The 22,667-nt window shown below is 45.1% G+C and overlaps 1 protein-coding gene across 4 annotated transcripts in view; it reads left to right on the top strand.

The window, feature by feature from the left end:
* SAMD12 (sterile alpha motif domain containing 12) overlaps positions 1 to 15,272 on the top strand; it is a 185,803-nt gene extending 170,531 nt beyond the window's left edge. For 2 of the 4 annotated variants that reach the window (XM_063327446.1, XM_063327445.1), the window contains one exon: positions 8,217 to 15,272. In XM_063327446.1, coding sequence (XP_063183516.1) covers positions 8,217 to 8,239 — 23 coding nt within the window. In that variant the 3' untranslated portion in view covers positions 8,240 to 15,272. Of the gene's footprint in view, positions 1 to 7,694; positions 8,144 to 8,216 lie in introns of those variants that run through there. The other 2 variants (XM_063327442.1, XM_063327441.1) reach the window with 2 other exon arrangements.
* The last annotated feature ends 7,395 nt before the right edge of the window (positions 15,273 to 22,667 follow it).

Genomic DNA, 22,667 nt, shown 5'->3' with positions numbered 1-22,667 from the left:
GTCAAACCCAGACTTTGGCATCTTTAGGGTCCTGTTTGTACACCTCCTTGCAGATGCAGCTTCCAGAAGTCTCCTCAAACTCCGTAGGGTTTTCCACGTTATTCAGGAGCTCCGCAGAGCTCTGGCAGCCTGCAGCTGTTGGTGCCAGAGCCAGGAGCTGGACAGACACAGCACCAGTACAGCCTTGTACCTCTCTTTGTGCCTAACAAGGAACTGTAAAATAAGGTGATGTCTTCTCACGGGCGTATTTTGAAATTGAAGCATTTTGTTTGTGAAATGGTTGGACGCTGTCCATGAGGATAGCAATAATGATTTTCCAGATGGGGGCTGACCATTGTGCATTAAAAAAGGTGATGGGCCACACGCTGAACTGCCAGGATAAAGCAAGTACCGAATGGTACCGAAATGCTCGTTCTCTGGGTTCTGTCTGTCTGGTGCTCCTGGGGAAAACACAGTGATAACATGATGTGATAATACAGGTAAAGAGTATATATTAATTAATTCCTCCAAAGGGCTATATAAAGTTGCTTGTGCAACTAATGAAGGGGGGGAGAGGGGGCTGATTTTGTAGTCTTCGTGATCTGTTTTTGTTTTGTTTTGTGGTAAATGTGTGGGCACATATGTGCGGTCTTTTAGGTGGTTTTAGTAGGTATAATTTCCCTTTTTGCTTGGTTAATCACTTCACAGAATGGAAACTTTCATTTCAGGGAGCCTCACAGTGAATATCTCCCTAAAGGTGGATAGTTTGTTCCACCTCTTAATCCTGCATAAGCTCTGCATAAGCAGCGAGGGAGTTGTAGCTCCAGAGAGTTTCCAAACCCTTTTGCTATAATACTTTGATTTTTCTAGTGGAGTCTTTGGTTTTGTCTGGTTGTGCTTCTTAACTTAATGCATATTTCACTGAAGATCCTCAAGCAAGGGATAGGGTGATATAATGGTCAGCGCTGATTCCCAAATGCTGCTGCACGCTTCTGAACGGGACAGGCTTCAAAGTGTCCTGCAGATGCTGCAGAAGAAATGCAAGGACAAGTTCCAGCTGATGATCAGAGCAGCCACCAAACCACTGCGGGCCACCAGGCACTGTGTGGTTAAGCACCTTATGTGCACGCTGACAATACCCCTTGAGGCCATGTCTTTTTTAAGTTCGCTCGGTTTGCACAGTTCCTGGTGCTTCATATTAAAACCCAGTCTCTGGAGAGGAAAGCAATAGATATGCAAAGGCTCGCGTTGTAGTGCAAGTGGCTATTCAGGGCCAGAGAGTGTGAAAGACTATTCATCTGTGACAACCTTTTTCACTTCCTGCAGAGCACGCCACAAGGACTTGTGAGATCAAGAACTGATTACAGGCAGGCAGTGAGAAATATGCATGATAAGGCATAAAGTCACCACTCTCGTCCGCATTTTCAGTTTCAGACAGCACCAGCTCAGGCTCTCAGGCTCCTTAGCACCACATTCCGTTAAATCTTTCATTTTTCTATGATTTCAGTCTGCAGAGAAGGATGCTGGCGGACAACCGGTTCACTGTTCACAGTGATGGGCAAGCGTGCAGCAGATCGAGAGAATTCTTTGAAAGAAGCTATAGACACTAAGGAAGTGGTTGCCTGCACGTTTTCAAAATACTGCTTGTTAGTTCAAGGAAATCATCATGATCTGTTGAATGCAAAAGCGTTTTTCTTTTTTCTTTGTATGTTTCCAGCAGCAGGTAGGTGGTGGGATGTATGAAGCGACTTGAGTAGGGATGAATGAATGAATCACTTTGAAAGAAGAAAGAGTCTCTCCTAGGATTTTGCCTGATTTTTGAACCAAACTTTTAAGCTCGGGAAATTTTCACATGCTGGTTAGGCTTAGGCATAAAAAAGACATAATTTCTTGGGACAGATTTTTATTCTGAGGTTTCCACATTAACACTGTGAAATCAAGCTCAGAAGATGCTAAAAGGCTTTTAAGATATTTTTCAGAACAAGGCTGGAGTGTGAGCTCAAGCCCTTTAGAGAGTTGTCCATCATGAATTCTGAATTTTGAAGGAAGGGGCAAGGAACCAAAATTCCTGCATAAGTCATCTGTACACAGAATCGACATGTGTCCTCATTTTGTTTAACCTAGTAAAGTCGCTGAGAGATTTGCTTTGGTAGGGAAGCTGGAGTTGTGCATGACTCATGAAGAGACTCTTGGCTAATCTGACTATTTGAGGGCATTGAATAGCTTAGTGAAACACATTTTGGACAACTACATTTTCAACCCATTCTGTGTGAACCAACTGTGTTCCACAGAGCAGCTGTGATAACCTCTGACTAATTGGCTTTTCAGAAGGTCACCTGCTGAGAGCATCTGCCATGACATCCATTCTCCCAGAAATGTTTCATCGCAGAATTGCCTGATGCAAGGTATGGAGCCCAGCATCACAGGCAAGAAGTGAGTTTTCTCTTGAGTCAGAATACAGGGGAGAGGATTTGCCCGACCTTGTTGAATGTTCATCATCTGTCCGGAAGCACTGAGCATCCTGTCTAAACTGCCTGGTGAAGGCCACCCTGAAGCCTTCCTTGAGACGAGATTTGCCGTTGATCCAGACAGCGAGTCTGCGAGCGAGCCAGGATCCCGCATACCCACGTACTCGTGACGGCTTATTAGGGCTTTCACACTGCGTAAGGCAGCGCCACGCACAGTGCCATGCTCGAGCAGGCTGTGCACAAGCTGTACGCCAGCTGCTGCCTCAAAGCCCTCGTGTGGACCTGGGACCTCTCGGAGCGAGCACTGTCGCAATACGTAAATAGCACCGAGGAGTTCATGGCATGTTAACGTCATTCTCTCCCCTAGATCTCATATGGGAATATTTATTCAGTAGCGTATTTATGGTGATGGTATCAACAGATATTAAAATTATACCCAGGGGGATTAAGAGTACTTGGTTGTGGGAGCAAGTTGTCCAGAAGAAGAAAAAGTGTCTTCAAAAAAAGAAACCCTGAATTCCTCCTTGCAGTAATAGCAAATCACATGTTGTCTGCTGTTTGTTTTAAAGACTCTTCTCCTGGAGTCTTGTGATGATACATCCATGTCCCTGATCATTTGAACAAAAAATGTCTTGTTTCATGATTGTGTTTCATAGGTCATGACAAATATGTTTGAACTGTGTCCTAAAAAAAGTAGGGGTGAAGGGAAAGTAACATTTATTTTTGAATTCTGTATATTTTCAGTTTTTATAATTATTTTGCATGGCCTCATTAATGAATATTGTATGCTTGGGATTAGGATTATTGTGTCTGACGCTCTACATCTTGTGCTCATAGATCCACCTTTTCTGTCAGGCTACTCCAAAACTAAAATCTTGGTTTCCTACTTGGCAAGCAAATTCAAAAATCAAAAGCAAGAAGAGACTTCCTTCCTTTCCCCCACAGTATTTTTCTACTGTATTGACCCTGCATTTGACAAACAACATTAAATAACCTTCAAGACTCTATCAGATACCAGGTCTTAGTAATGAGGGGAAGATCAGGCAAGCCAGACCAAGGCATGACCGAATGGGAACCAAACCAAAATCGTCAGTCTTCTCAAAAACCATCCCCAATCTCTGTTTTCTCTCTCCGCTGCTGGGTGTTGCGTTCAGCCCATTGATTAATGTGTCAGTGCTTAGCTCAGGCCGCTCGGCTGTGACACGTGCCGGGAGGCAGCTCGCTGGCTTTGTGCAGCCCTGAGGCTTGGCTGGCTCCTGTCCGAGCCGGGGCAGCTCCGAGAGGAGGCGGCTGGGAGGCGGACGGAGCAGCCTGGCCAGCGTTGCTTCCCCACCTACTCCGTGCTGACTCCAGCCAGCTACAAGCGTGCAATCGTTTGAGGTAACCTTGGATCTCTGGCACTGTTGACTCTGCTAATCAGCGACCTGTTAGGTAATAAGGTTATGCATCAATAGCTGTATTCACCTAGAGGTTGAAATAACTGCTGCTGTTCTCCACCCAGAACTGTAATGGGATGGTTTTGTGATAAAATGAAACCAAATTCTGGTACAACTTAAGTCTCATCTGACCTGGGGCAAATGGTTCCTGTCCCTGCCGAGGCTGACCCACGGCAGCATCTCCCAGCCCCTCTTAATCATAGAATCGTAGAACGGTTTGGGCTGGAAGGGACATCAAAGATCATCTAGTTCCAACCCCCTGCCACGGGCAGGGACACCTCCCACTAGACCAGGCTGCTCAAAGCCCCATCCAGCCTGCCCTGGAACACCTCCAGGGATGGGGCATCCACAGCTTCTCTGGGCAACCTGTGTCAGTGCCTCACCACCCTCACAGTGAAGAATTTCTTCCTAATATCTGATCTAAATCTCCCCTCTTTCAGTTTAAAACCATTACCCCTCGTCCTATCGCTACACTCCTTGATAAAAAGTCCCTCCCCATCTCTCCTGTAGACCCCCTTTAGGTACTGGAAGGCTGCTATATGGTCTTCTCGGAGCCTTCTCTTCTCCAGACTGAACAACCCCAGCTCTCTCAGCCTGTCCTCATAGGAGAGTGCTCCAGCCCTCGGATCATCTTCGTGGCCCTCCTCTGGACCCATTCCTCCTTCCTCCTTCCACCACAGTGACTGACCAGGATCAGAAGATCCCCAAGTGGATATTCTGTTTTTACATTAGATTCCATGAGCCTCACAGAGACACCTCATGCTCTCACACCTCAGTGATAATAATTCAATGCACAATAAAGAAAAGGGTAAATCTACAAATGGGCTGCCAGCCATTTTTTTTGTCAGTGTACAAAATTCTTCAAAGGTAGCGATATCTCTAATTAGTAAGTAGCAAGATGCAACAAGTCTGCAATGATGTACAGCATATTATAATGTCTCAAGTGATATGAGAAGCATCAAGTGAGGTACCCGTGGCCTTTCTGACGCAGGAAAAATACTAGTAAATGTAGCTGAATGCAGTTTTTCACCAGACTCCAAGGAATAGTCGGTAGATGAATGTAGGAAATAGGCATTTTTCATAATAATCCTATGTTTAAAATGTCCTGACCTTAGAAATACAGTATAAAATTAGTCCCAGGAGAAGAAACCTAGCAAAGGTAACAGATGCTTGTTTCCTTTATCAGAATACCTCCATTATGAAAAAGTGACAAATACCGCTAGGTTGAGCTGAATTAACATGTGTTAAAAATGATTGAAAAAAATGTCTCTTTCCCAGTTCGAAAAAAAAAATCACACAATACAGGTACTCAAAGAAATGCAATACACCTCTGGCTTTGAAGCGATTGTTGCCTTTCTACAGCAGCTTCTTGAAAATGTCATGTGAGATTAGATCTGTGCGCCGCTGTGTTGGTAAGCGCACGAACCCCCTGCAAAGGGCGGTCTTCATTCCAAGAGCTTACAGTCTCAGGCAAGGTTTTCAAAGACGACTGCTCCTTTCTGATACCTTTTAAAAAAAAAAATCTTACTTTCAGAAAGCGCTGGGTACATACTGTTAGAAACCAGGGTCCTTAGAGGAGTTTCCAGCTGGGCACCAAAAATTATATAGGTAACGAGGAAGAATAAGCTCTTCTAAAACCCTGGCCTCAAAAGGCATAGTGAGAAGAGAAAAAATGTGCTAAATCACCACTAAATCCTCAGTTTGCTTGCTCTAAATGCAGAGCTTAAGAGAATTCCCTTGGCAGGCGTCAGCGGCTGTGTCCAGCCTGGCTCTGCTAGGTGTCCTGCATGGCTCAAAAGGGTTCTGCTCCCTCTGTAGAGTGGATGGAGCTCAGGTTGGGACCAGTTCCCATTTCTCCTCATTCATGGGTTTCTGCCTGAAGGGCCAGCTGGCTCATTTCAAACTTAAGAACGGGTACAAGCCAATGGCTTTAGACAACGTGGATGATTGGGGAATTTCAGCATGAGTGCAATGCTGAGGCCTGACCTGATATAATTAGTGAGTTTACCCGTTTTATTTTAGTCCTGGAACTCTGTGGCTAGGCAAAGTATTTTCCATTGCTTGGGAGAGCTTTTCAACTTTTCCCTTCTTTGCGGCAGATGAGCTGTTTAACCTCAAAAAAAAGTCCTGTTTCTCCTTTGTGAGACAGGCTCATCTCTGTTGATGCTACACAGATGGGAGAGATCCTCCAATTCACCTGGGATCAAACTCTTTTGAGGTGAGGTTTGCTTCTCTCCAAGTTTAAAACCTCCCCCAGATTTCCCCTTTATCCTCATACCTGCTTAATATCACCACTGCTTTCTTTGCTGTCCTGGGGGATGCGGTCAGTTATCCGTCTAGACCAGCTGAAGGCTCAAAACCTTTCCATCCATTCTTCCATGGAATAAAACAGTTGCTGCGTCCCAAACACGCCTCTTTCTCAGGCCACTACTGACATGGGTCTCTCATATAGTAGATGACGGTAGGTGGTGGTGGGATCATAGCACTAGAGAACCTTGAGAGCAAAAGCAAGCAAGCTGTAAAAACAGAAATCAAAAGTAGCACCATAATCAGGCAAACATGCCCACATAAGGAAGGAAATAGCTAAGGAGACTGTTTTTTTCTATTGTTCCTCTGTTTCATTGGCCATATTTAGACTGAGAGATAAAATGCTCATGGCAGGGTGTTGGGTTTTTAAAAAAATCTTATTCAGCATTCTTCCGGCACCTGCTGGTTTGACATCCCATCCTTTCCCTGCTCGATCAGACCTTCATGTCCATTTCTGCAAGGGTTTGGGGTTGGGAGAGGCAAATATGGGCAAACTGATAGCTTGGCAGAGACAGTCAGCACGCACTCCACAGAGAAGAGCCCGCAGGGCGTGATTTTGAAGGGGTGAGAAGCAGAAATCCAGTGCCAGCCTGAGTTTCAGCTGACGTGAACGCTGCCTTGGCAGCGTCAGTATCCCATTAGCTTCACAATTTGGAATCTGGCCCCAAAAACCCAACGATCCAGCTCTTCCCACACACACAGACACGTACATTCATGCAAGAAGCAGGACATCAGCTGGAAGGGGTGCAAAGCCCACCCTGATAAGTCCCGTCCCAGCGCTGCCCTGGTCAGGGATCTGGTCGGTAAAACTAGTGATGGGTGAGGGCTCTGTGAGAAACAAAGGTGTGTCCAAACACGATGAAATAACAGGGTGAACTTGCCTCTGCACGGCTGCTTGGCTCCAGAGGCCAGCGTAAGCCTGTGATGGGTTTACATGCCTTTTCGTGGCTACAGACTGAATAAAATGACTGAATGCGCTTCAGTGTGAGCAGTCCTGCGCGGGCACTCGTCTCCTGTTCAGAAGGGCAGAACAGGGAACACAAATCACCATCAGAAAATGTAAAATTTAGGTTGGGAGGGACCTCTGGAGATCATCCCACTCAACTGTGCTCGAAGCAGGGCCCAGTTAGGTTGTTCAGGCCTTGTCTGGTTGAGCTGCAAATGTCTTTGTAGGTGGAGATCGCACAACCTGGTCAGGTAACTTGTTCCAAAATTTGACCATCCTCACTAGGAAGAATTTTCTTTTCCTTGTATCTAACTGGAATCTCTTTTGTTGCATCTTGTGTCCATTACCTCTTGTCCTTTTGCTGTGCATCTCAAAGAAGAGTTAGAGTGGAGGGGAGTAGAAATTACAAGAAGCTTTCACATATTCTTCCTTTGTGGTGTGATCACCTTACAGCTTTGCAAGGGCTTTCAGGCAAGGAATAGCGGCCCAAATTGAGTGTGCTTTACTGTTTTTAGCAGGGAAGGAGACATTCCTTGCAACCCACTAATTGTCTTACAGAGTCTGAAGGGAGTGAGCTGTTTTCACATCTGCTATGCAGCGATGGCCAACTCTTGCCATCTTGGCCAGCAGAAATGGTAAGGGAACATCAGCCCCTACTTCGGCATTTGGCAGAGCCTTTCCTGCATTTGGCTACCGTGTCTTCAGTAGTTAATGTAGGCCTAACCAAACCAAGGAGCCTGCTCTCTGGGACTCAGACTAGAGGGAGGGTAAGCAGTGCTTCCACATGAGGCAATAAAATGAATGTAGGATTTGTTAAATCATACAAATGATTGCCCGTCTGCACTTTGGATTATCTAAGGAATTGATTAAGTGCTGAGTTTTTTGGTTGATGAGTAAAGCTGATTAAAGAAAGTACCAGGGTCATGATATATATTCTAGGAGTAGTTTGCCTGTGCAGCAGTACGTTCACTCAGCCCAAACCTGACTTTTTTATTTTAGTTGAAAATAAAACGGTGAAAATTCCTTTTCTCTGTTCTGTACTCACTGTCTGGTTTTGGTTTTCCGTTTTGTTTCTTACAGCCCCGGCAGAGAGCTCTCCATAAACGTTTCCAGCCTCTAAAGCTGCTGTCCTGCCACTTGATATGAAAGTGAACTTTCCTTCATGAAAAAAACAACGTAATAAATGGCACTGCCCGAAGGTGACCATGGAGGACTGAAGACAAACTTGAAGTAAAATCAGCCCACTCAAGTTGATGCATTCTGGGGAGACCTGGTTTGCTCTGGAGTAAAAATGTGGTGCATAATATCCAGTGCTAATTTGTTGAAAATGGTCATTGACAGACCTTTAGCTGGAAAATTTCTTCCAGTTTTCATCACTGTGCATAACTTTTGAGTTCCCTTTAGGGGACTGTCTATGCCCTTCACTAGAAGTCCTGTTTTAGCATGGCAACTACTGGATTCTTTTATTATGTATGCAGATGGCATGATGTTTTAGGAAAACCTTACAGCAATTCTCCAATCTCAGTGGATATGTTCACAATATTACACCCCAATAGGAATGTAAACGTCTTGTATATGTTAGTTTTGCCGTCTAATGGTATTCTGTTAAACAATATCAGCACTTCATATGTGCTTTCTGCACAGAACTAGCACAGTCCATATATATACGATGGTCTTTTTTTAAAAATATTGAGGATACGTTTCAGTATTTGTGCTGAGACTGCATCCAAACTGAAGTCCACTACTAGCGTACCTTCACCGATTCACAGTAGATTGTGTAGATAGATTTGCACGTGGCAGAGGTGTGACTTCTTTTATCGAGACTTAGAGACCAGCTGTCACAGAGGTAGCCAAGAACAGGGTAGGTTGAATGAGGTGTAGGACACTGTGTCTGCTCTCCCTCTCGTCCGCCAAATATCAAAGGTTCTCGTTTCTAGTGTGCCAATGTGTTTTCTTACTCGTCGAGGGAGAGGCAAGGGAGAGAGCCTTTCTCAGAGATGTCTGTGACGCTGGGTTTGGTCTATGGTAAAACCAGAATAAACTGGAAGAATTCAGGTTCTTTATGCTGGCCACCATCTATGTTTTGGGCTGGACTGGGGAATCGTAGTCCAAACCAAACTCTCTGAATAAGGTAAAGTGTAAGACTACACTTCTAAGGAGCAAGACACTCCCTTTGGAGAGGGCAGACTTCTTCATTAACTTTTTCCACTTTCTATCCAAAACAGTATTTTGGTAGGAACTGGGAATAAGCAAATGGTTCCAATAAGCCTTTCAATATACTGTAGCAGGCTCAAGACTGTTGCATTCAATCTGAGCATCGTTTTTTGTTCAGTCTCTGAATGGCTGGCCTCATCACTGGCTGTATCACAGCTGGCTGTGGTACTGTTTCTTCCATGGGGACTCAGTGGAATTAGCGTCTGTCCCTCACGTCAGGACCTTCTTTACACACTCTTTATGATGAACTGATGCCATCAACACACTGAGGGGACTACCTATTTGTTCCTTCTTTCTTTAATATCAAAGGTAGCTTGTTGTCTATTTAAAGACCATCACTCTCTCCAGTCTGATAGACAGGTACTAAAGAGTCAATGTTAACATGTATGCCAAACTGTGCGTGAGACGCCAAACTGGTGTGAAGATGCAGCGATGGAGAGAAGGTGCAGCTACATCAAGTCAAAGGGACCTTTTTAGAGGAAGCTCCTGGGTTATAGTTCTTAAAAACTATTGTACAGTTCATTGCTAGAGAATGGAAGGTCAGCCACTGAGAGTGCCTCTACAACAAACAGATAACTGTCTGTAGGGCATAATTTTTTTCAGATGGGTATGGGCTTAGGTTTCAGCTCTCCACCCATCTCAGATTCAGCATGTTGGATACTTCTATAGTATTCAGTCCAGAAGCAAATTATTTTTGTCGATGACCAAGATTTTCAGAAGTCGCTAGTGATTTCTAATGGTTTGTGTCTTTCCATGGGTTCTCAAATGGAGCTCCCAGGAATTAAAAAGCAGTAAGCTTCTACGTTCTCTTTCTGAAAATCCTGGTCCCTAATTTTAAATTAATCGGTGTAAAAATTCTTCAGACATAAGAATCATTGCCAATGGCAACATTTGCACTTTTTAGAGCTTTTCATAGGGTTGCAGGTTGGAATCTGATACCAAGAGACCCAGCCGTGCGCATGGCACAGGTCCACTGTAAGCTTCAGCAAATTTTACAGCTCTTTTTCTGCTACAGGTTTTAAAAATGCGCTCTGGCAACTGACATCAATTTCATGTTGGTCCAGCAATTAAAAAACACCAACTTTGATATAAGTTATTTCAAAATGAAGGAGAATGCTATACTTCTGCAGAAGGGATTCTCTTATTTTACTACCCAGTAAAAAAATCCAGAATAATTTGAATGATAAAGAGTTCATCAGAGATCTTAAAACAGCATATGAGAAGAAGTTGAGTTAGGCAGAGAGCCACGAGAAGCATTTTTTGTATCAATGTTAGTTTTGAACATCTTCCAGTATATGGGCATGAATTTAGATGTGTGCACTTCTCCTGTTAAAACAGTTTGTTTTAAAAGCTTCCCAGGATTTTAGCTACGGTGACCTAGAAAAGCAGTGTTATAGGCCCTGAGAAATGTGAAAATCAAGTCCAGACCCTTGTGTAGCCAGACTCGGTGAGAAGTCTGCTGTAGGTGCCTATCAGACAAATCTCCCTTGAAGCTGGTGTAGGTCTCCATCCTACAGCCAGCCTGTGCATGTGGATAACTGCAAGCAGAGTTCCCCCGAGCCCCGTGACACTCCTCACGTGTGTAATTGTCTGCCGGAGCCGTAAGGAAATAACTGTACTTTTTGGCTTGTATTTAACTATTCATCGTGTTTGGATTTTTTTAATCACTGTTATTCTCCCAAAGTAGGCCATGCTTCCTCAGGGATATTTATGAAATTGTTCTACATCTTCTGAACAACTATCTGGATCCCAGCGTATTCTTCTGAAAACTTTTTAATATAAATAAACATGTGGGAGAGATTTTTGTTATTATGAATGGGGGCAGGTACTGTGTTCTCGGAAAGGCTATTGAGTGCAGACAATCAAGTCTATTGCATTTTTTATGCCGAACACCTTATTAATAGCAGACACATCCGCTTTTGCCTGGGTCGCAGGAACAGTTCAGGGGAAAGAATGCTTTATCTCTAGTCAATAAATCATTTATGTCGAGAGTGCCAAAGACCAAGTCAACATGAAAGGGAGCGAATAAGTTATTCCGGCAAAGGAAGTGAATTTAAATACTCTCAGAGCCATTAGTTCAGTGCAAAAGAGTAGGAGACTAACGCTATTTTCATAAAACAGCAATTACCAGCCCTGTGGAGACAGATAAATTCACAAAGGCCAGTGCTACTGTTCCATTGATCACTAGTTATTATTTCTGAAACAAAACAGCATTGCCATCAGGACACCGTTCCCCGCCTGCAGACCCGCAGCCTTCCTCCCGTGCCCGCTCCCCCTTCCTGCCCCCCGCTCGCCCGGCTGCTTCGTGTCGAGAAAGGCTGCAGCATCAGCCCCCGCTAAGAAACGCTGACAGAGGCTCGGCCATCCCAAGCACTTTGAACCCTGAGAAGTCCTGCACTAGAAACCTGAAGGAATTGCTCTCCCCGGAAAACACGCCACAGCTGAAAGCATCCTTTGCGCTGTTCTGTTCCTTGGGTTGTTTCCTCTGCGTGGCTTTCTGTGCCTGAACGCTCGCCATTTATTCTGTTGAGGGAAATGTAGCCTTCCAGGAGGGGAGTCTGAAAAAGCTCCGCGAGCTCTTTGGTTTTGCCCGTCCAGCTGCATGGCGATGCTCTGCCGGTGCGTTCATCCCTCCCTGTCTGTTCCTCAGGGTAAGTGTTGTCACTCGTCAGCAGCTGCAGCGTCGTTGAGGAAAGCAAACCATTAAAAATGACAAAATTCTGGTTTTGTTTTGCCCTGAATTTTTGGAAGACCCCAGGCCAGACCCCTGGCAGACCCGCGTTGGCATTACTCCATCAAAGTCTCCAGAGATGTGTTGATTAATGCCAGTAACGGAGCCAGGCCTGGGGTGGGTTTTTGTCATCACTAAAACTAACCTCCCTCCACCCGCCACAAAGTCCCAAGATTTCAATTATTCAAAATTGTCTCAGGCAAGCAAAGTAAAATCCTGCATCTTTCCCATCAGTCCCCTTTTAACGGTTAACATCTCCGCCGTCAGAGTCTCCTTGAAAGGCCCCACTGCAGGACTGTGCTGCAATTGACCCTGGTATATATAGACTGTGGTCAATAAGATTTTAATTTAAAAAGAAAAGCTCCTCTGGTGTAATTGAAATTGATGAGTGAGGGGGAAAGTATTTCCAGTCTTACCTGCAACCTCCTATAGTGAAATTCAGGAGTGCAAAAAACCCCACCAGCATAACGTATGGGTGATTAGGCAGGCTCATGAGGATAAATCAGCAAGTAGGAAAAGTAGATATTTGATGAGGGAAGCCAAAAAACTGTATGGGAAGTCAGTGGCCAATAGATTAGGGCTAGTTAGACCAAAGGCTTTACATATATCCTAATAAATACAGTCGTAGCCCAGCTAAGTCTGATGTTAGACAGGCACAGCACAGTGATCGCTCACAGCACATGCGAAACCCAACAAATGTTCTTGTTCGGTGTTTGAAAGAAGTAGAAGGAGGGAGTCAGATTGCACAATAAAATGTAATTCCTCCTACTCCATCAGTAATTACGGGTAATACTAAGCAGCAACTCTCCAAACATATTTTTTAAATTTGCAGAAGCAGATAACTGAATCCAAAAGCGTAGGAAAACTTACCTAGGACTCCTCTGAACCAGAAAGCATAAAAGAAGCCTCAAGCTGCACCCAAAACCTCCAAGAATTGAAAAGAAGTAGTGATTTGATACAAAAAAATACAGGTTTATTAGCTTCCTATCAGTCTTAGGCAAAATCATAGAAAGGCTGATATGACACAATCTTTAAAGCAATTACAAATTGATAAAACTCCAAGGTATTTTTCTAGAAATGTATTATGCCAAATAAACTCACTATCATTTTTTGTGATATCAAAGGGTCACTGATAAAAGAGACTCTGCTGACATACTATACTTAGCCTCCTATAAATCATTTGATTCTGATAAAGAACAAAATAGCACAATGCAAAATCAATATAGTCCATATTAAGTGGATTAAAACCGATCACAAGGAATAACTGTAAATATGAAATTATCATCGGCAAGACTATTTCCAATCAGCTCCTCCCAAGGTATGCTCTAGTTTCAGTATTCCTCCCAGGGAAAGAGAAAGTTGGCAACAGCCAGAGATGACAAAAACAGGGGTGGGGTAGATAACGATATGGAGCAGGTCAGTGGTAGAGGGTAACTGGGAGCACGGCAAAGTCAGACATCCAGGAGAGATGGAAGCAAGTCCTGCTTGGAGGCATGGGGAGTACATCTGGAATAATATAGTGGCTGTGAAGGTCTGATAAATAGCGCATTCTACATCTACCCCCGAGACACTCTCGCCAGCTGGGACGTAGGACCTGGCCATAGCCACGCTCTGCCAGTTTGTTCGGTCACTGCCCATCTTTCAGAAAGGCTATCGGCAACTTGGAAAGATTATTTTCAATAGCTCCCAGTGTCAGTCAAGGGCAGGAAATCGGGTCTTTATTATAGTGTCAGACTAATGAAGCTCAAGCTATTAATTTATCAGAGGCAATTTGAAGAGATGACTTGATCTCCGTCTGCAACCGCAATCTTCTACCTGGGCAGGGAAGTGCTGTCTGAAGGCAGGTAGCTCTTTTATTTAGAAGAAAAGGGAATGATGTGCTCTACTGGTTGGAAACTGATTTCAGGCTAGAAATTAAGTGCAAATGCTCGACAGGGAGGATAATTACCCATGGAGACAACTTACTTAGTTACCTGGCATGCTCTCCATCACATAAAGTCCTTAAATGTATGCAGAGTATTTTTCTAAGTCGATAAACTCTACCTCAAAGTGAAATCCAGGCTCGGTGCGGCAATTACTAGATGAGGTTATTAGGTGTGTATTATGCAAGGATTAGACTACATCATCAGATGTAAACTTCTGAATTAAAAATATCTTAAAGTTTCCAATAGTACAGGAAGGCAGGGCAACCTATATCCATTTTTTCACACAAAATGGTCTTAATTTAAACAGCGTGTATGAACAGAGCTGTGCTTGCCAGCATTTGGTCTGAGCATCGGTAGGTCTGCTTGCAGTTGCAAAGTCCTTCTGCGCGTAATTAAAGGAAGAAAATGAGACTAGAAAGGACAACGCAAACCCTTGAACATATAGAGAGAGTCCATTGTCTTTCATTAATAACAGCCTGAGACAAAATGATGGACTCAAATGATGGGGCCAAGTGGAAGGGTAGTCTGAGCAAGGAATAACAACTGTGGGTTTGCCTCTTAATTAAGGAGGTAGCATCTTGCTGGCAAGAAACAGATTTTCCTGCCTTCAACAACTGGCAGAGAAGCTGTGGCGCTGATTGAGAATTATATTGTATCGCTGTGCAGCTGGACACGGTGCACGAGCTCCTTGCTTCAAAGACGGCAAACTGTTCCTGCTATCATGACGAGCCCCATCGGAGCCGGTTAATAAAGCCCTAGAACTGAAATGACTTCAGCGGGACTACCCAGAGTAATGAGCGCTGCTCCCGGCGGTGGGGTTTTGTGAGATTGGGCCCTATTACCGTTGACAGGTTTGAACATTGTACCTTAGACATAAGCAAAGGAGCGCTCGGCATCTGATTTGGATTTCACAAAACCGCTGTCGATGGGTGCCAGGCAAGTGCCAACCATCAGAGCAACCTTCTGCCAGGCTTCATCGGGCGGTGGGGAACAGCAGGAGCTGGGATGTGCGTTTTGAAGAGTAAACAGTTCACACAGACAGGAGAAACCATAAAAGCAATACTTACTGCAAATTGGTATTGAATCGACATCGAGAAGCCGAAACAAGAAGGGAGCTGGCTACGGCCGTAGCTAAGAAGATAAAGATCTTTGGGGATTCTTGCTCTAATCCAGTGTGAAATCCTAAGAAAATGAGTTTGGTCTAGATTTATTGTTTAAAGAACGTTGGTACAAGCCAGCCGCCCGTCAAATAAATTCTGCGGAGTCGCTGGCTTCGGTGCGTGATGGCTTTCGAGTGTCCTCCTGCTGCTGAGACACCTTGCCGCTCTGGAGGAGAGTGGTCCTTAACAGGCGCGTCGGGGGTCAGGCTGGACGGGAGAAGAAGCTGAACCTGCAGATGGCTGTACAACATCTGCTTCTGCCATAAAAGCAGGATTGCCAGCATTATTATAACACTTCCAGGCTTAGTCTGAGAATGAGCTGAAAAGCTCCTTTCTGATTTTAATTCCAAATATATCTAAATACTTTTTCAGAAAAACAAAATCCCCTGTAGCTGTTGTTACATCTCTAATCACGTTACTTCTATTAAGCACTTGCCTTGAATTCATCTATTTAATATCATGAGTCACCAAATTAAATAGCGATACACAGGGTTTTTTTAAAGCAGGGAGATCGATATTGCAGTGCAACTGCATGTAAGCAATAAGAAGCTGTACAGAGGGAAAAAAAAACAAACCCCAGTCTGCCCCATCAGATGATTTGGGGACTTGGTTGGTTGGTTGGTTGGTTGGTTTGTTTATTGAGAGCACGGTTTTACATCTAGACAGAGGTTTTCCCTACTGAGCCAAGCTCTGGTCTCAAGGCCAGTCCAGATAAAGAAATGTTTGGAGTCCTCTTACCACTTCATCTGCATCCCCTGTATGCAAGAGGCTTCTCTGCTTTTCTCCTGAGAAAGGTAGAAAGGAGCTTAAATGGCCATAGAGAAAGCACAGAGGGAGCTGAGCTTTCAGCCTGTGCAGAGCGTCTCAGCGTGAGACCCAGAGCCCAGCCTTCTCCTCCTGAGCCCAACACCAGTGACCGGGGGGAGGAATGGGCCGTGCTGGGTGAACACGCAAACAAAGCCAGGCGTCCTCTGCCCTGCTGAGGGTTCTCTCGAAGCCATTGCAAGAGACACATTACCTTGCAGAATCAGACCCCGTGTTTCAGAGCATCAGCTGGGGTCACTGCTGTCTCCCGGGCTTCCCCTAAAATACAGGTGAACCGCACGGGGCAATGCTCTGGCAGTGGGAATTGCCAACATTTCCCCAAAGAGGCTGTGTGCTCTGAGGAGAAGACCCTTTTGCTTTGCACTAAGCTGCTGGGATACTTGGTGAGCGCAAGAGGCTTATTTTTAACTTTCTCACAGTTACTGCAGAAAGTGAAAGTGGCATGGCCGTGCTTTGGGATGTGCTGGGCTTTGTTTTCAGTTTCCTTTTGGGACTGTGGTTACCTGGACCTGCCTTGCAATTATTCTTTCTTCTTCACAAGTGGGGGTAATCACAGAATCATAGAATGGTTTGGGTTGGAAGGGACCTTAAAGATCACCTAGTTCCAACCCCCTGCCATGGGCAGGGACACCTCCCACCAGACCAGGTTGCTCAAAACCCCATCCAGATGCCTGCCTGACTCCACGCAGCGTTAACCAGCAAAAGGGGGCTCTAAATTTGGGCTTCTCTACTTTGGGGAGCTGAATTTAAGGTTGGTTGAACCCAACCTTGAGAAGAGCAGATAACGGACAGCTGCAATTATAGCCACACCTGAGTTGTCTCCAAAGGTTGCCCCCAAATCATTAGCCCATGCACAGAATCAGGTGCCACACTGTGCTTGTGGGTCAGCACTGGCAGCTGATGATGGACACGAGCTACGGGGAGCGAGCGGGAAGCTGGGATCAAGGTCTTGGGATTTGGTGGCCTGGTGCAGGAGGGCTGGATGCAGAAAGGCTGAGTGCAAGCCCACGGCCGTGCTGTGTGGTCAAAACGGTCTCCCAAAGCCGGCAAGTTGTGTCTGGTCCAGCTGCCTTTGGAGTCAGCTCTGGTTTACATTCACTAAGGAAATAACTCTCTAAGTCAGTGATCTCCTTTTAAGGTTAACTTGGTTGAAAATCTAGGAAAATGCCAGCACTCTTAACGGTTAAAAAGCAACACACTGTTATTCCCAGTCCATCTGTGGCTGAACTTTTTAAAGACGGAGCCAAATGAGGTGGCATAAGACAAAAGTGTGCCTTTTTGTTTGATGTACACTGCATTTCCCCAGGCGTCCAAGGTGTTCATCTGTACAGCAGTGCTTTTTTCCCAAAACAGAAATTATCATGCAATCTAATTTTTAGTATATGAAGTGGCCATCACTGTTAATAACACCCTACGGTTTTTATATTTACTCTTTAATTCCTTCTGTTTTCAAAAGTCAACAAAAATTAAAACCTGGGTGGGAGGGAGGAATTCTTTTAAATGATGAAATTAAAATCAATGTCAAATTTTTGGTATCTTTGGGCATGATCTCTGGAAGCTTTGGATATCTGCTTTATCATTTTGTATATTTGACAATTTTGTACTCTGCATTGTTTGACTTCATTTGTGCATGGCGATGTATTAAAACATGGAATTTTTATTATACAGTAAAAGCATTTTGTTTGGTTTAAACAAGGTCAGGTCTTGATCCATTGCAGGAACAGGAGAAAAAAAAATAAAACCAAGAGGTTTTTGCCAGCAACCCCTCTCCTTTGACGCTCTGACCGGTCTCATCTGGGGGGTTTCCAGCACCTGAAGGTGGGCAAATCTTCTCACCTGCCCACACGTCTCCTCCCCAGCTGCGGTAGGATCATAGAATGGTTTGGGTTGGAAGGGACCTTAAAGATCATCTTGTTCCAACCCCCCTGCCATGGGCAGGGACACCTCCCACTAGACCGGGTTCCTCAAAGCTCCATCCAGCCTGGCCTTGAACACTTCCAGGGATGGGGCATCCACAGCTTCTCTGGGCAACCTGTTCCAGTGCCTCACCACCCTCACAGTAAAGAATTTCTTCCTAATATCCAATCTAAATCTCCCCTCCTTCAGTTTGAAACCGTTACCCCTTGTCCTATCGCTACACTCCCTGATAAAGAGTCCCTCCCCATCCTTCCTGTAGCCCCCTTTAGCTACTGGAAGGCTGCTATAAGGTCTCCATGGAGCCTTCTCTTCTCCAGGATGAAGACACTTCGGGTCAGTGCAGCGGTTTGCTGTACGGCGGTGCAGGTGCTGCGTAAATGCAGCATATCCGTAAGGGTAGCAGAAGGTGTTAAGCGAGAAAAGGGCTGTGTTCCTCTCGCCAGGGTCTGGGTGTAAATCCAGACCGACTGCGCTGACTTGGCTCCATTTACCAGGATTTAGTGCGGTGCCACTGCGAGCAGACACTGCACGCTGCGAGGAAGTATTCTACTTTCGTTGCCTTTATTTCTCTAAACTTGAGGGATGCCCTTGTAAGCAGTGAAGCATCTTCTAAGGGGACCAAACCACGAAAGGAGCAGGTACTAGACTGTTTATGGTGCATGGCATCTCGTTCCCACCCCACTCCCCATTTATTCTCAGCATTTATGGCATGAGAGTAATTTAAGTCAGTAGATAAGGTACTTTTCAGAAAAACTAATGCTGGAATTCCAGCATGGTATTATGCTCTCCCCTATATGTGTGGTTTTTTTCTTTTCAGCCATTATTCTGAATGTTCTCGCATTTGTAAGGTAGAGACTGATGACATGTTTTGGTCAAACACAAAATATTGGGCTTAATACAAAATAATAGAATGAAATTATATAGTGTGCAGTATAACTGACAAAGTCGAGATAAATTGTCATCTAAAAAAATCATAAATCATGTTATTGATTGTAACATCTTGTGATTGGGCTGCAATTTGCTAAATTCTGTTTATATCTTTAAAAAGCTTTCTACTCCATAAACTTTGTCAGTGAGAAGAACATGTTAGGAGGGAAAGCTCCGGTGTAGTACAAATCTGTGCACGTTACATCTCGGGCTGAAGGAAATGAGACCAATCATACAAGTAAAGAAAACAGTTTCTATGTCACGTGTCCTTTTCACCATCGGGGTCCCCACAGGGGTTACAGTGGCACCATATTATTACTACTCTGGATGCTGCACACTAAGATTATTTCCATTATAAACAATACGCCACCTAAATCAGATCTGCTTTATAATGAAACAGCAGCTACTGTGATAATGAAAAACTCCTCCCTGGAGACAGAGAAAATAGCTACTGAGGCTGCGAAGAAGGAGCTTCCCCGTGCGTGCGTATGGGTTTTGCATTATAAATCTCACCAATGGGGTTGCAGTGTGTTACTCACAAGTCATCGGTGGAGCAACCGGTTGTGCAATTTGGGGTTTTTGGTTGTTTTCCTTCCAGTGACAGTTAGTCCTTCATGCAACTTGCATAATCTCATGTTATATCCATGTATGTCCCGCGGGTCTGTCAGAGCTTGCCTTACCCTGGCCAGCTATCGTGGGTTACAGGCCCAGGTCATGCTGCTTGAATCCTTGGGCTCCAGTGCCATGTCCAAAAATTGGATTCCTGAACTGGGAACTTGTAATCCGAGCAGATCTGTGCTCATTTGAGCAAAGCCTTGTGATGAGAGCAAATGTCCTTAGTCCATAATGAAGTCCAGTGAATGAAGTACAACCCTAGAAAACCCAAGTGAAGGTCCCAATCCCACCATTGACCTGCTATATCTGAAAAAGCAAGTTCCCTCACATCATCTCTTCATGTCCCACCTCCTTGTCTGTAAAACAGGAACTACATTTACCTGTCATGGTTAAACCTTGAAACTCAACAGAGAAACTGTAAGTCTTCCAAGAAGATGGTGTTGCAAGTGGGATTGATTTGAACAGAACAGGCATCTTGGTACAAAAAACCCCACGCTTTATTTGGGAGACAAGAAGATGCCATCTACAGCTCGTGCTTCTCTGATGTTCAGCTCTTGCGGCACCCAGGCGTAGATCTGTCAGAATCTCAGCACATGGTGTGACACATTCATGGGTGAGGTGTCGTAACGGCCCGGACTCAGTTTGTCTGAGGTGTATTCCGCTTTTGTGCACTCCTTTGTCTCATTCATGTCACTGCCTTGTCATTGCCTTCTCCTTGCTTTTCTGCACCTGACGGGATTTCTTGCCTTCTACTGTTGTTAACATCACGTGGGAAATACACTGAATTGCTGCACGTGAAAAACACACTTTCAAGTGAAGCAGTTTTGCTTTAACTAAACAGCACCAAGGCACCGGCTTTAGGAGGAGGTAAAGCAGAGGACAAACTGCTACAGGTTTGTTCGAGGGCAACGTGGGGATTAATCTGTTCCTCATGGCTGTGCTGGAGTGATGGGCTGACACGGCAGCAAGAAGGATGAACACTGGACACTAGGAAGAGCTTTCTAGGAACAGGGATGCTGAAACAGTAGGGACTGCTTAAAACAATGGAGAACAGCTTCAACAAGCATCCATCAGCAAGCCTGACCCTGTGTCAGGGCAGGAGGATGGGCCAGGTTGTCTACCAAAATCTCTTTCAGACCAATTTTTCTGCAGGTAAGACTTGAACAGGAAGCAAAGAGTTAACTTTGTTAATTATCATTACTTTACATTTCAACTGGAACCAAATTTAGCTCTTCTTTTTCTACCTTTTCAAGGTAGAAACCTACTGCCATGTAGCTGTGGGTAATTCCAGGCTCATTTAAGTCAATACATCAGGCTGTCAGCTGAGAAACTGGGACACATCCACTGACGCGGCCGGTCCAGGTGCAGAGGCAGAGCCCAGGGTGACAGCAGGGACCAGGCCCATCTTCTCACCCAAAATCACCACCACGCTTATCCAGAGTCCAATTCCTGTGCTATACAGTGACAAATACCAGCAATTAGTGAGACTGAGAGCATAAAAGGGGTGACACCCTTTAGGGTCAGGGTGAGGATCACGCTTCAGCCCATCTCCAATATCCAGGCTTTCATCTGGTCTTTGCTGGGCACCATCTGGGTATTAGGGCTAGGTGGAGAAGAGCCTTGAAATGAGGGGGTTAAAACAGGAAAAAAAAAATATTTTTAGCCCACTTATAAGCTGAAAAGAGGCAACATTTTATAGCTAACTGGCCAAAGCCTTGAGAGCTTCAGCCCTCCGCTGCAGAGGCCAGGGTGAGAGGGTGTGCGTGGTCATCTCTGGCCTCCACCAAAAGCTGTCGGCTGATTAGGAAAAACGTTTTCCCTTCACTGGGGATTTTTACTGCGGAGAAATGAAGCACTCCAGGGCACATCATAAGTCTCCGCTCGAACACTCCGCTCCGGCACTTTCCAGGGCGAGACGGGAGAGCGTGGTCGGCGCCGAGCGCCGGATGCTCAGCCCGAGGGGCCCTGCGGCTCTCCTCCGTGCTGCATGGCGGGACGGAGACGCAGGCTATGTGGGAGGCAAATTGCTTTATGGAAAATATTGGGAACCATTGTACTAAGCTGGTTAATTCATTTTAACAATTTTATTTAGCCACAAAAGTTGCCCCATGTGAAAAGGGCAGCTGCAAGTGTTTGCACAATGAAAATGCTCCCACGTGCAGGACAGCCAGATAAGCCCCTGCCTGTTTTTGCTACAGCAAGAAATTTTAGTACTTTTGGGAAAATGCAGGGTTATTTGTGCCTTTGTTTAAGCTTTAACTCGGAGCATGAAGGATACTGTTACGCTAGCTGCTTTTGTACACGTCCCTGGTGTCCCCGACTCGGCCTGGTTTTGGCAGTTCTTGGGAGGTAAAACTTGGTCAGAAACATGAGGAATTGCAGGAGCCTGGGTTCCCAGTGCCTAATTCCACCTGGAGACAACAGCTGCTCATTTCACCCTGGGGAAGTAGCTCTTCTCCCCCTCCGCCACTTCCCCGAGTTGTCCAATATTAGGTAGGGAAAAATAAGCTTTCTTTGTGCTTCCCCTCTTTCTCTGCGTTATTAGTCCCATAACAGGTCCCAAAATATGGACCTTTTGGTCAGTGTTCTGCTAATCCCATGAGAGATGTGGCAACCAACAGGAAAACCAAGATTGTCTGGAATATTACTCAAACGCGTTGGACCAAGGACCACCCCCAGGCTTGAGTGTGTCTCTTGGGTCAGCAGTCACACACCCCTCCCCATTAAACTTAAATTAAAACCACTCTAAAAGCAGTGTGGTTTCAAGAACTAGCAGCGGGGCATTTATATGGGAATTTCAGACTGATACTTCTCCATGTGCCAGTTTGGGACCCCCTGAGTGTAGGATATTGTCTCAAAATATTCCCTGAAAGCCATCAAGAGGCATTGGCATCCAGGCACAAAACCAACAGCTCTACCATCTCAGAAAGCATTAGCTGTAAACCAGTTTTAGCTTCTCTGATTGTTTTGGAGCTCATAGCTGACATTTTTGCTCCAATTTCCTTTGCTTCCCATTATAGACTTGGAGAAGCAGAAAACCTTCATCAGAAACGGGAGGTGGGGTGGCTGCACGTTCACTTGCTCCCGGCCAAGGCACAGAGCTGCCTGGGTTACAACTTAGAATCATAGAATTGTTAGGGTTAGAAGGGACCTTAAAGATCACGTAGTTCCAACCCCCTGCCATGGGCAGGGACACCTCCCACTAGATCAGGTTGCT

This window comes from Chroicocephalus ridibundus, chromosome 2 (genome assembly GCF_963924245.1).
Source record: "Chroicocephalus ridibundus chromosome 2, bChrRid1.1, whole genome shotgun sequence".
Taxonomy (NCBI): domain Eukaryota; kingdom Metazoa; phylum Chordata; class Aves; order Charadriiformes; family Laridae; genus Chroicocephalus; species Chroicocephalus ridibundus.
Note: the sequence above shows the minus strand (reverse complement) of the source record. Positions and strands in the feature narration are given on the sequence as shown.